We start from the raw sequence: 13,852 nt of genomic DNA on the forward strand, positions 1-13,852 counted from the left end.
TGAGTCAGAGCTGGTGCTACTACTGATTCATTTTGTGACCTTGGACCTGTCACTCCCCCTCTCTGAATCTCAGTTTCCTCATCTGCAAAACGGGAGCATACACTGGGCATTGTGTGCGTTCTGAGGTGCCACGCCTTAGCTGTGCAACTTCGCACGATGACTCAGCCTCTCTGAGACGCGTGTTTCTCATCATCAAAACAGGGAGACGGGGCTTCCCTGGTGGTACAGTGGTTGAGAGTCCGCCTGCCAATGCAGGGGACGCGGGTTCGTGCCCCGGTCCGGGAAGATCCCACATGCCGCGGAGCGGCTGGGCCTGTGAGCCATGGCCGCTGAGCCTGCGCGTCCAGAGCCTGTGCTTCGCAACGGGAGAGGCCACAGCAGTGAGACGCCCACGTACCGCAAAAAAAAAAAAAAACAGGGAGACAGTCATGCTGATCACTGCTTTGGGCTCAGCTTTGGACACTGGGTTCTGGGAATGGTGGACCATTGGGAGGGTCTGCAGTCCTCTCACCTGCCTGGCTTTCTCTTTCCTCCACCTCCAGCTTTACCTCCAGCTTCCTCCTCCTCCTCTGTTCCTCCAGAACATCGTGTTGCTGCATCCCCAGGATTGGCTGTCTCCATGGTGGTGTGTCTCAGCCCAGGCTGGGAGTGAGGGGGTGTGGGACAGGGTGGAGCTGGTGGGGGGTACAGGGACAGCATGCTCTGGTTCCTGCTGGGGTCCATCCAGGGCATGAACTGGCATGGGGGTTGGGGTGTGAAGGAACTGGGAGAGGAGGAGTTTGGGGCTGAGACACTGGGGCATCCCTCAGTCTCCGTGGCCCCCAAGTCCCCAGCCTAGCCTTCCCAGACAACAGAAATCACCTGGCCTGGGCTGGGGCATAGGATGAGCCATAATAGGTTTATGGGGAGGCAGTAAATCCCTTCACAGGCTAAGCAGTCAGTTCCCTCAGGCAGTCAGAGCCAGGGCTTAGTTACATGGCCACTGTTCTCAGACCCCCGCCCCATAGTCCCCAGTTGCCTGGCAGGTACCAGGGCCCAATTGCCAGGTCCTTAGAACAGGCTGCTGGGCCTTGTGTATACCATGCTCTGATCTCAGGGCCCCACAGAGATGCCAGGTAGACCGGGAGCCAGGAGGGGAGAATTGATTAGCAGAAGCTTTGATTGTGACCCCCACCCATGCACTCACCCACCTGTGCCAAAGCACACCCTCCATCGCTGACTCATTGCCCTCCCACAAAGGAAGGAGGCCGCAGGAGGTGATGGGACCATGCCCACTCCACCGCTGAGAAGCCTGAGCCTAGAGTGGCTCAAAGTAGAGACCAGGGCTTCCCTGGTGGCGCAGTGGTTGAGAGTCCGCCTGCCGATGCAGGGGATGCGGGTTCGTGCCCCGGTCCAGGAAGATCCCACATGCCGCGGAGCGGCTGGGCCCGTGAGCCATGACCGCTGAGCCTGCGCGTCCGGAGCCTGTGCTCCGCAACGGGAGAGGCCACAACAGTGAGAGGCCCACGTACCGCAAAAAAAAAAAAAAAAAAAAAAAAAGTAGAGACCAGTCTGGTGCTTGTTTCTGCCATGAAGTACTGGTGCCCTGAGTATGGATCCTGGCTTCGTCACCTACCTGGCGGTGAGCCCCAGGCAACCACGTCTCCTCTCTGAGCCTCAGTGTTCTCATCCAAAAGGAAGCACATGAGAACATCCTTGTGACGGGATTAAATAAGAGATTGTGGGTAAAGTGTCTGGCCTGGTGCCTGGCACAGCCCTTGATAAACAACAGCTGTTACTATTATTGCTATATTAACCCTGGTGCCCCCTGCCTCCTGCTTCTGCTTGAAAGGACACTGCACCAGGGGCAGCAAACTTGGGCTCAAGTCCTGGCTCTTACTTACCACATGTAGATCATCTGTAGCCCTGTCACCATCACTCTCTAAGTCCCCTACTCCTGGGTAAACCGTAGAGGCCTGTTCACAAATGAATAGCTCCTGAAAGAAAAAAGGCCCTGTGGAGGTTCCTATGGAGGGTGACTTCCAACAGCGGCCGCATCGACCCTTGCATCGATGTGACTTTGCAGCTCCTCCCACCCAGAGCTGGGTCTGACCTCCCTCACCTGAATCTAGGTGGGCCTGTGACTTGCCTTGACCAATAGAATGCAGCAAACGTAAAGCTGTGGGACTTCCTGGCCTAGGCCTCAAGAGACCTGGCAGCTTCCGTTTCGCCCTTCTTGGAGCGCTGAGCTACCATAAAGAAGTCCAGCTAGCCTACTTAGAGAGACCACGTGGAAAGAGAGAAGCCTGCTGTCCTCCAGCCCTTCCAGCCTCCCCGGCTCAGGTGACAGACATAGCCAGAAGCGGCCCCGGATCTTTCAGCCCCAGTCCGTTCTCCCCAGCTAACACCAGGCAGAGCAGAGATGAGCGGTCCTTATCGAGCCTGCCCAGATTATGAGCAAACAATAAATGGTTGCTGTTGTTTTAAACCACTAAGTTTTGGGGTGGTTGTCACGCAGCAGCAGATAACTGATACAGTCCTTTAGCCCTTTCTGTACCATCATTACCCAGACTTGGCCTGGATGGGTGGAGCTCCTTGGCATCAGTTGTTGGGATGGGAGATGAGCACCTGACTTAGAGGCAGCACATCCATTGGCTGACAGGTGGCCAATCAGATTGTTTTTCCTCTGGAGACTATGAATGAAAAGATCAGAGATCCTAGCAAGCCAGAATATGAAGGCAGCTGAAGCTGGGGTTTTGGATGGGAGCTGAGGACGACTTTCAGCCCTATGCAGGCTGTCCTGTCATCAAAGGACACCAAATTGGGGAGAGGATAGACCATGGAACCAGGTTCTGTGAGGGCCCAAATAAGTCACGTAACTCCAGTTGGTCTGCTCTGACCTTGCTCCTTATACCTCACTTCAGGCCCTGAAAGGCTCAAGGTCCCCCAGGACTCCAAATACTTGCCAGGGGTCTACATTGCTCCTCTGACCCCCTCTCCTTTGCTCCCTGTGACCTCCATCCCCCGAAACACACACAGGTTGTGGCCTTGTCCTCCAGGGCCCCAGGGCATGGCCACTCTTTTTCCATCCTGGGCAGTCAGGGCTGATAGCCTAGAGTCTGTTGCCATCCAACCCACACAGCCCCAAGGCCTTTCGTGGCAAACCAGAGGGTATGACCAGGTTTGGTTTCTACCCCAACCCCACTGGAGTTCCAGCTCTTTGGGATTCCCCATTATGTTCCCCACGCAGTTCCTGAGTTCAACCACCACTTCTCTGCTTGTCCATAATGATGTCATGATAATAACAGTGGTCACTGTTGTACACCAAACAGGTGCCACACCTGAGATGGTGTTTGAACCAGGGTCTGCCTAACTCCAAAGTCCATGCCCCATCCACCACTCTGCTGTGTGACTCTAGGCAGGTTACTTCCCCTCTCTGAGCTTCAGATTCACAGTTCTGACGGATAAGCCGGGGGGGTCATGGTGTTTTCTGCTCCCTCTAGTACTTACCCTGCTGGATGCTATCCTTGGCCCAGTCCACTTGCTTGTGCAAGGGTAGGCTCCCAGTCTTATCACCCTTTCTCTTTAAGGTATGCTGTATCCTGAAGGAACAGGCCTGGAGGCTGCCTCTGGTCTTGGTCTTCTGGAAAGCAGGCTAAACTCTCAGGATTCAGTATCTTGCCTTTTCCCCAGTAGCTTGGACCCAGGCTGAAAGGTGAGCAGAGAAGCCAGCTCCCTATAGGGCTTGACGTGGCAGGACACCCTGACTCCACAACCCCATTGGGTCTGAGGCAGACTGCGGTCATGTGGTGAGTAGTATCTGTGCCTTCTCTTTCTCTGTCGGAGGCTGCCAGCCCATGGAGAAAGTAACCTCTCCAGTCTGACTTTCCACGCTATTCCCCCTTAAATCTGCCAGGATTCTTAGCAGTTGAGTTCATTACCCTCTTCTATAGATGAAGGTCCCACAGTTAGGAAGGGGCAGCATTAAAACCCAAGCTGCCTAGCTCCCAGCTTGGGCTTTTCCTGGGGCCCAGGCTCTTTGGCTTGGGCCTACCCAGCCCCCTGACCCAGGGTTCCCACATCCCCGTGAACTGACTCTCTCCCCCATGTGAAAACAACCTCACAATTTTCTTCTGTACTGAATTTCCTCAGGGGTCCTGTTCCTTCCCAGTAGCCGGGAAGATATTGGCCCTACTCTTACTAGAACCTCGTGAAGCCCGAGGGATCCCGGCATCCCAGATGGGTTAAGTAATAATCCCATGGGCTGCCTTCTGCGTGAGGTTGGTGCCCACCAGGGCATCCAGGGCTGTGGTGATGGAGAGCCTGTGATCTGGTCTCTCTCTGGAGATGGGCAGGCCTGTCGAGTTCTTGAAGCCTCATGCGATACCACTGGCCTCTTGTTGCATACAAACCACCCCCATGTCCAAGGACTCCTCTCCCTGCTCTTGAGGTCCCCAAAGTTGTCTCCTGCCAGATGGGGGTCCCCAGGCCTGGCCCTGAGAAGCCCTGAGCCAGGCTTAGGAGTCTGCGGCTCTGGAATTTCCAGGCCCTGGTCCTGTCACTTAGACGCTGCGTGACTTCGGCTAAGCTACCACCCTCTCTGCTCCTGGCTCTGCATCACAGTTGGACCCAACAGTAATCATCACCACCACCACTGGTAGAGGGTTGACTGAGTGCCAGGCACTACATCAACCAACAAATATACCTATGCTCCCTCATTTAACCTCCTAATGGCCAAAAGGCTTAAGATCATCTTCATGTTACAGACGAGAAGACCGAGGCTCAGAGGGGTTAAGAAACAGTCCCAAACAGCTAGTAAGTGCTAGAACAGGACCTCAAACTCAGACCTGACCTCAAACCTCAGGGTCTTATCATCGCTAGTCTAGGCTGCCCCCCGACCCCGGGACCAGCAACCTTTTCCACATCAAAATTCTAGGATCCTGTGGGGAGAGGATCCTGTTTCTTCCCAGGATAAAACCACAGTTCAGAGGGCTTGAGGCTTCCCCAGAACCAGGGACAGTCTGCGGTGGTGGTTGGGAGATGAGGGCAAGTGTACACAGACTGCCTGGAGCAGAGCAGGCTCCTGGGTACCTCTGTAAACTGAATGAATGAATGAGTGAATGAATGAATGAGTGCCAACTCCATGCCAGACTCTGCTCACCCTGCCATCCCACCAGAGGCTTGGTTTAGAAGTTGCTAGGCATGCAGCTACCCAGTTCATGCCAGCACGGGTGGGGGGGTGTGAGCCCCAGGAGGGGCCCTGATTGGAGGAGCTGCATTCTTGAAGTTTCTTGCTGCTGAGGGCTGACTTCCCTATTGCATCCCCCGGCTCCCAAGTTCAGCTAAGTTTGTACCCATGGGTTCCTGCATTGCTGGATTCTCCCCTAGCCTGAGGGTTAATGGGCAGCAGGGTCACCCTGGGCCCACTGTGGGGCTGAATGCAAGGAGTCCCCCAGTAGAAAGAGGAAACTTGGAGGGGTGAAGCCAAGCTTTCCCGAACCTGGTGCCCCCACCTGTCTGACAGAGATGGGGGGTGAGCACATAGTCTGCTGGCTGAGCTACGGCCCCAGATTCTAGAGCCCATGGATTCCGGAAAAGTCACAAGCTGACCTGTCTGGCTCTTCATACTTCTATCATCACTCAGAGCATCCCTTTCCAGGGTTGAGTTTGGAGCGTCTAGGTTTGGTGAGAATGAACAGGGCCACTTCTGACTCTCCTGGTCAGCTCACATGCAGGTGGCTCCAAGCCCAAACCCAGAGCCCTTCAAAGCCCAGGGGAGGCTCAGAGTAAAGCCTGGTGGAAGATGGGGCGTGACTGGGTTGGTGACCTGGGTCTGGGCAGTCCTCAGGGCAGCCCCAGAACTGCCTTCCTAGCCCCAAAGACCGTGGACTCTACACGGGAAGTGGCATACAGTAGGCACTTGATAAATGCTTATGGCAAGAAGGCTTGGAGAGATCTGGTGTTCCCAATCCCTGGGCAGGTCCAGGTCAAAGCTGCAAGGGGCTTCTGCCTGGGGGGACCCCACACCAGAGGTGGTGGAAGCGATGATGCTCATGGGCCTTGGGACTCCTCGGGGGGTCTAGAGCCCTGGCCATCCAGGAAATGCTTGTGGTCACCGCCAGGCAGCTGTCCTTGGAGAAGCCTCTGGAAGTCCCTGGAGGCGGCCTTCCCCTGGCATGCCCCCAACCCCGACACCATGGAGATCCCTTAGGAGCCCCACCACCCACAGTGAGATAATAATGACCATAATGAGAACAGTCACCCACACATGTGCACAGCACTTTACAGGTTACAAAGTGTTTCACATACATCATCTCATCAATTCCTCACAACAGCCCTGTGAGGTAGGCAGGGCGGGGAGTAGCGTTTCCGTTTATACAGATGTGGAGACTGAGGCCCAGAGAGGGTCGATGACCTGTTCGAGGCCACACAGCAAGTCAGCAGCAAAGCTGGGACCAGAGTTAGGCCTCGGCCCCTGGCTCTCTCCACTGACTGTGCTGTCCTCCAGGAGGACCCCAGCCCCTGTCCAGTCTCAGCCACACCCGAGCCAGGCCCTGCCCCCTGGCAGTAGTGCTGCCTGGCAGCTCAGCAGACAGGCCCTCATCCCCATCGGGCAGCCCTGTCCCCTCCACCCGCTCTCTGCAAACAGCCAGCCCAGAGCTGGGCCCAGACCCACCACCAAACCTGCTCCTGGCGACTGCCCTGGCCGGGTGGGCAGGCAAGTGGGGCTGGAACCTCCTTCCCTGTTTTCCTGAGTGATCCCTCCCCACAGGGGAAGAGAAGAGAAAGGAGGAAGAGGAGGAAGAGAAAAACAAGAAACTGAGTTGGAAGAGGGCCCTGGAGCAATCAGGACGTCAAAAGTTTGCATTCCGACTAGCTATAGGAAATAGTTTTTTTTTTTTCTCTTTTTATTATTTCAAGTTTTCATAAAAATCCATAATTACTGAAACCCAAGTTACAGAGGAAGTTCGTAACCTTTTTATTGAATTATTGACTGTGCCGTGTCAGCTTCCGACTCCAGTCTGTCAACGTGTGCCCCTGTGCAGGTGGGGTCCCCAGACCTGGACTTCTGAGGTCCTGGTAGAAAGAGGGCAGGCGGTGAGGGCCAGCGGGGGCAGCAGGGGACGGCGTGGGAGGGAGAAAAAGAGTGTGTGTGGAGGGGCTGGGAGGAGGTGGGAAGGACTGGAGAGCGAGCGGATGGCGGCCAGGTCCCTTCCCCTGCCCGGCACGCCCCAGGGTCCCCGCCCCCCCGCCCCGGCCTCAGATCATCTTCATATTGAACTTGCGAGGTGCGTCGGCGGAGCTGATGCCTGCGTCCGACTTGCGGGGCACATACTCGATCTCGATGTTGTGCTTGGTGTTGCCCTTGCCCCGGCTCCAGAGAAACAGCAGCACCAGACAGAAGAGGACGACGCCCAAGAAAGAGATAAAGCCCATGGTGGTGGCGATGATGAGGGTCTTGATGTCGAAGGGGAAAGGCACGGTGGCGCGGGTGCTGTTGGCCTCTCCCTCGCCCGGCTGGTTGGAGATGAAGGCGAAGGTCTTGTTGGGCTGATGGGGCCAGTCGGGCGAGTAGCTGCGCACGTGCAGGTGGGCAGGCATGGAATCGTTGCCGCCCGCGTTGGCCGCGATGCACAGGTAAGTGCCGTTGTCCTGTACCTGGGCGTAGCGCACCTCCAGCGTGCCATCGGGGAAGACCGTGAGCCGCCCGTTGCTCTTGGCCGAGACCAGGTGCTTGCGGGGCGAGAGCCAGAGGATGGCGGGCGGCGGGTCGCCATCCGCCCGGCACACGAACTGCACTGTGTGGCCCTCATCCACAAACACCTGCTGGGCCTTGCGGTCCCGGATGCGGGCACGGCGGCAGGTGAAGTAGTTGGGCAGGAGCACATCAGGGAAGTCCTTGAACTCCTTGCCCTGGACGAACTCGGGCGTGGCACACGTGGGCTGCTGCCGGTTGAAGTTGAGCCGCCAGCGGCGCCGGAACACCCACAGGAGCCGGCAGTCGCAGGCCAGTGGGTTGGAGTCCAGGATGAGCGTCTCCAGGTTGCCCACCGAGTGGAAGGCCGACTCCTCCAGTGTGGTCAGCTGGTTGCCGGAGACATTGAGCACGCGCAGGTAGTTGAGGCCGCGGAAGGCGTAGGGCTCCACCACGGCCAGCTGCCCACCCACCAGCTGGATCTCCTGCAGCCTTAGCAGCTCATGCAACATGGAGCCCTCAATGGTGTTGATGGGGTTGTAGGAGAGGTTGAGGAAGCGGAGATAGACCAGGTGGCGCACCGCCAGGTAGGGCACAGCAGTCAGGTTGCAGTGCGTGATAGACAGGGACGTCAGGTTGAGGCCGTAGAGACAGTTGGGAGTCATGGTGTCCAAGTAGGGCCAGTGAGAGATCTCCAAGACCTTGAGCCGGTACAACCTCTTGAAGGAATAGTCCCGGATGGCATTGATGTTGAGGTGCCGGAGCCGCAGGACAATGAGACCGTGCAGGTGGGACAGCGCCTCGGTGGGGATGGAGGTCAGGTTGCATTTCTCCAGCGTCAGCTGCTCCAGGCTGTTGAGGCCGCTGAAGGCTCGGTGGGAGATGTAGACGAGGTCGTTGTCGCCGACTTCCAGTGACTTGAGGTTGTACAGGTCCTGGAACATGTAGTCCAGCAGGATGACGATCTTGTTCTCGCTGATGTCCAGCTTGGTCAGGTTACTGAGGCCGGTGAAGACGCCCAGGGGGATGAGCTTCAGGCGGTTGCTGCGGAGCCCCAGCGTCCGGAGGTTGAAGAGGTTGTTGAAGGCACCAGGCTCCACGGCGCTCACGATGTTCTCATTGAGCTCCAGCTCCTCCAGGTGCGGGAAGCTGGCAAACTCGTCCTGGTTGAGCGTTTTGATGCGGTTCTTGCCCAGGTCCAGCAGGCGGGTCTCAGTGGGGATGCCCTCAGGCACCGCCACAAAGCGCTTGCGGTGGCAGAGCACTGCGCGGTCCTGGGCGGAGCACTCGCAGCGGGGCGGGCAGCCTGTGGCTGAGCCTGACAGCACCGAGCCCAGCACCAGCAGGAGGATGGGCTGCCAGCAGGCCAGGAGGGGGCTGGGCATGCTCCTCACGCCCCCCGCCAGCATCCTCTCGCTCACCTGTGGCCAGAAGCAAGCACAGGACAGAGGGCGCGGTTAGAGGGCAGTGTCTGCTGGACCCCCGCCCAGAGCCCGCTGTGCCCTCTGCCCTCCTGCCCTGTCAGGATGTCCCTGACACACAGAGAGAGGCAGGGGTCCAGAGTGGCATATGACACCTGCCTGGGACCCCACAGTGAGGTCCAGATGCCCAGGCCAGAGGGCCTCCTGCCACCCCATGCTGCTTCCTCCTTGCCCCTTACCCCACCCAGAGCCCTCCTGAAGGACCCTCCGGCATCCCGGGATCCAGGGGGATCATGGAAGGGGCAGGGTCACTTCAGATGAGCCTGGGGTTGGCACCCTAGGCTGCAGCCACCTCCTTTCCATTTTACATTTTACAGACAATGCAACTCCAGGCACGCACCTCACACCCCACCTGGCACGCTGAGCCTCAGCTTCCCCTGGTGTTCATCAGGGATAAAGCGAGACCTGTTGAGTTGCCTTCAGGGCTCACAGAGGGAATCAAAGGGGCTCAAAGGCTGAGGCCTCTAGGAATAGCCAGCAGAGGAGCATGTCTGGGCCCCAGCGTGCCAGGCAAGGGCTTCTGAGGCTGCTGGGGCCCACCCTCTCAGAACTTCAGCCTGAGCATCCCCAGACACAGACACCACGGCTCCCTCTCCATCAACACTGTGCTGAGCTCGAAGCCCAGGAATCTTGGGCAACCAGCATACCCAGTGGTTCCCGCCAGTGTTTGTGTCACTGCTCCCCAGTGGGGTTTCTGGATCAGTGGAGGGCACCCCCTTCCAGAAAGCCAGGACCCAGCCGTAGTGCCTCCCTGGGGAATCTTTCCAACTCTACCCTTCGTCTGGGTCCCCATGGTGACCCACCCAGGCGCCTGAGCCCAGGCCCCTGTTATTCTTTCCTCCTGGAATGTCCCTTCCCCCGGTGTGTTGAAACCCCATCTTCGAGGCCATTGCTCTGAGAAGCTTTTTCTGATCCCCAGTTGGAAGTGTACTCCCCTTCAAAGACTCCCCCCAGGCTTCATCCGTCTGTCTCTCCGGCTTCCAATCACCCTCCTCCTAGTACCAGGGTTCTGTGCAGCTGCTGGTCCGATGGGGGAGCAGTCAGACCCCCACAGCCCAGGACGGCACAGGCAGCCCTGGAGGTGCCGGTCCACACTGGGGCAATGGGGACGTGAGGCTTGTTACAGCTGGGTCCTGAGGAACGTGCAGGATTTGGGTGGTGATGACAAGGGAGACGGTGCCAGGATAGGGGTCCAGCCTGAGTACAGGCTGCAGGTGGTGTGAGCGAGGGGTGTGCGGGAGCTCGCCCCCTGATTACTCTCTCCTAGCCCGCATTCAGGCCACTTGCTCCCACTTCTGCTAGACTGCTCTTCCCTCCTCTATCTCTGTTCCAGCCTATGGGAAACTGGCCCAGCATGGTCCTTAGGGGGCTGGGAGGACTAGTCTGGACTCCTTCAAACTCCAGAGGCTGGACCAGACGGTCTCTGGGGGCCGAGCTGAAGCCCTTCTACTGCTAGTGGGGGTGAAGATCCATCCCACCCAGCCTGGCACCCTTGGGGCTCTGCTGCCATCCACATAGCCCACACTCATGGCCCTGAGGGGACCTCACTGTAGGAAGGGGATGCCCAAGCTGGGAAGGTCCCATCTCTCTGCCCCAGCTCAGGCCCTTCTTCCACCTTCTAGCTCCTCCCCACACCTGCACACAGCCTCCACTTCCAAAGCTATAGTTCTTATCATCTGCACTTCAACCCTTACGGCAACTGGGGCTCGGACAGCTTGTGGCTACCCAAGGACACCCAGCCAGTTGAGGAGGTGGATTTGGGTCCAAGGCTCTGGTCTGTCGGACTTCAATGACAATGCTCCAGCGGTCTCCCAGGACTGACAGGCACTCCCTGGTTGTTGATCGACTAAGTGACTGATTAACTAGACAGGGCTCCTGGTGTCACTGACATGTTACAGAATCTGCAAGGTTTTGTTATTCCCAAGGGCTCTGTCCACCACCACCCCCCCTTCCCCTCAGCCCCTCTCATCCTCTCTCCAGAGTTTTCTGTGGTTTGGCCTCCCCCACCCCACCCTCATCAGGCCATTTTCCACAAGTCACACATGCTCCAGTGACCCACCAGAAAAGCAAACATCCTGACAGGCAATCAATACGTAATTGGGACGGCAGCTGGGGCTGGCGCGGGTGTGAGCTTGGGGACCGGGAGAGGTAAATAGGACTTTTAGCACCCAGCTCACCACTGTGCTGGGGCGTGGGGTAGGCTGATGGAGAGGGTGCTAAGGAATGAGAGAGGGGATAGCGAGTGCACAGGCTACCTTGAGATGTCGGTAAGACTCTCATACAGACAAGAATCTGGCATACGAAGATTCCACCCCCTTGTCTCAACCTACCCATCTACCTCCTCTCCCACCATTCCCCCCAGGGAAAACACCCAGGTATCCCAGCCTTGTCCAGCACATTCCTGGCTCTAAACCATCTCCTTTTGGAGATCTCTCCCAGACTCACTGCCCCAGCAGCCTTTGTGACCATCCATCCCAAAGGCCATTCTCCTCCATGAGGCCACCCCTGATCTTCTCAGTCAGAAATTATCTCTTGCCCACAACTCTGAAGTACCTTAGATTTATTAGTAATGACATTATGTAACTGATGTATAGCACATCTCATTCTAAAAATGATTTGAGCCAATGACCAGAAAAATTATGTTATAAGATGATAAAGCTAAAGAAGGCAAGCCAGTCAAGAAAGAAGGTCACAAAATCCTATATAATGATTAAAGATGAGAGCTTCCTAGTGACCTGAGCAAAGAGGGAAATGTGCTCCAAAGCCTCAGCACTTGGCGCCTCTCCTGTGTCGTATGTTTAATCCTGGGTCAAACTCCCACGGGTACATTTCTCTCACCTGCTAGAGAGTGAGGTGCCTGAGGGCAGATGATGTGTCTGCAGCCTCAGACCAAGGTGTGGCACGGAAAAGACTCAACTGAATGTTCTTTGACAGGAAGTGTGTGTGCGTGAGAGAGTTGTTGCAGGGGCTGGAGTCACTCTGATGACGCTGACCCTGGAGCAGGCCCACTGAGCAAAGAGAGACCTGGTGGATTCAAATATGTTGATAGAAAAGCTAGTCGGCATTGCCCTGTGTGGCAGGCCCGGCAGTTAGACCCCCCAGAGCAATGGGCCATACTCCACGGGACCAGGATAGCTCCAGAAGGGCACATCCTCCGAATTGCCTTTTACATGTGACTGTCCTGAAAGATGGGGAAACTGAGGCCAAGAGGGGCTAACATGGCTTCCCAAGCTGGTTCAGCACACTGGGCCTGGTCTCCAGGCCGAACACCCCCACGGGGCCCCTGTCATCTAGGGATACTGGTAGGGTCGTGTCTGACGGGGTCACCAAAACTGCTGAGTGAGCAACGTGCTGCTCCCGCCCTCCTGGCACCATTAATCCTGCTGGTTATTCCTGCAGTGGCCAAGGAGAAGTGTTTTACGCATTTTAATCAGTGCTTTATTTTGGATCCTTGCCCCCTGAAGGGCTTCCCACAAGGGCAAGACTTTAAAAATCGGACCAATAAATACAAAGGAAATGAACATCGAAGGCTGGCTGGTGGGCAGGCAGAGGAGAGCCATGCCCGGGCCACAGCATACAGAGCCGACAGCAGCCTGCGTCCTCCCGACCCCAGAGCAGTGGGAGCAACCGAGCCATCAGACCTGCACTGCAGAGGGCCACCTGCCACCATCACACCCTCACTCACGTGGTGGGGCAGATACAGCCTGGCTCACTTGCTCCCCACACCAGCCACTCCACTGTGTGCCCCTCAGGGACGCCTGCCCTCTCTGCACTTTCCCCCCGCTGTGCAGGGAGGGGCTGATTCCAGGGTCCCTGAGGGAACACACACAGAAACTGGATCTTCCCCAGCTGGAAAGTCAACATCCTCAAACCTGCATGAGGAATGAAGAGGAGTAAGGGCTCAGGCCCCAAACTGCAGCTTTACTGGGACTGGAAGGATCTGAGGTCGGCATCCCCAGTTGGGGCCTCACACTGGGGCTGTCCCTCAGGGCTCAGGGTTGAAGAGCATAGCTGGTGGAGACAGAAGGGGCATGGGATCATCCATGGGTGGACTTGGAGAACCCTAAGGGAGGACAGGGGTCATTCTATCTCCTAAGGCAGCATCTGGAGGCCCCTGGGGGCAGGGGCGTGCCTCTACCATGCAGCCAGCCTGGCCCATACGAGCTGGTCAGACGCCTACACTTAGGGAAGGGCTGGGACTAGCATCTTCAGACCACCTGCTACAGACCAGGTTTTAGGCTTTATACGCACTGTCTTAGAAACCCTCACCCAGCATTCAGAGATACTTCCTACCCATTTTACAGATGAGAAAAGCTGAGGCTTCCAAAAGGAAATTCCTTTGCCTTTAGGCCTAGGCTACAAAGCTAGGAAATAGCAGAGCTCGGTTCCTCCTGGTCAGGCTGCCTGCCCCAAGAGCTACCACAAGGGGAGCAGGACTTCTTTCAGACACACAGGCCAGTTCAGAGCCAAAGGAGGGGCAGGCATGTCATGGCAGCGCTAGGGTAAGGCCCCCAGGACTAAGGGAAGGCACTAGTCCTTAGGTAGCTGCATGTAGGTAACTTGCCCCTAAATGACAAAAGCTTTTCCCCAACTGTCAGAAAATGGTATGTTGAACACACTGAATTTTTTCAGTGTTTTCCCACCATACCATTCTCCTTTGCCTGCTGCCACTGTCAATGCTAGAATCTCACCTAAT

At 56.8% G+C, this 13,852-nt stretch overlaps 1 protein-coding gene across 3 annotated transcripts in view; it reads right to left on the reverse strand.

Annotated features, from left to right (window-relative positions):
- Nucleotides 1-6,260: 6,260 nt before the first annotated feature.
- LINGO1 (leucine rich repeat and Ig domain containing 1) overlaps nucleotides 6,261-13,852 on the reverse strand; it is an 80,848-nt gene continuing 73,256 nt past the window's right edge. For all 3 annotated transcript variants that reach the window (XM_060005568.1, XM_060005566.2, XM_060005567.1), the window contains one exon: nucleotides 6,261-9,096. In XM_060005568.1, the coding sequence (XP_059861551.1) occupies nucleotides 7,240-9,084 (1,845 nt within the window). In that variant the 5' untranslated portion in view covers nucleotides 9,085-9,096 and the 3' untranslated portion in view covers nucleotides 6,261-7,239. The remainder of the gene's footprint in view (nucleotides 9,097-13,852) is intronic.

Source organism: Delphinus delphis, chromosome 2 (genome assembly GCF_949987515.2).
Source record: "Delphinus delphis chromosome 2, mDelDel1.2, whole genome shotgun sequence".
Classification (NCBI taxonomy): Eukaryota; Metazoa; Chordata; class Mammalia; order Artiodactyla; family Delphinidae; genus Delphinus; species Delphinus delphis.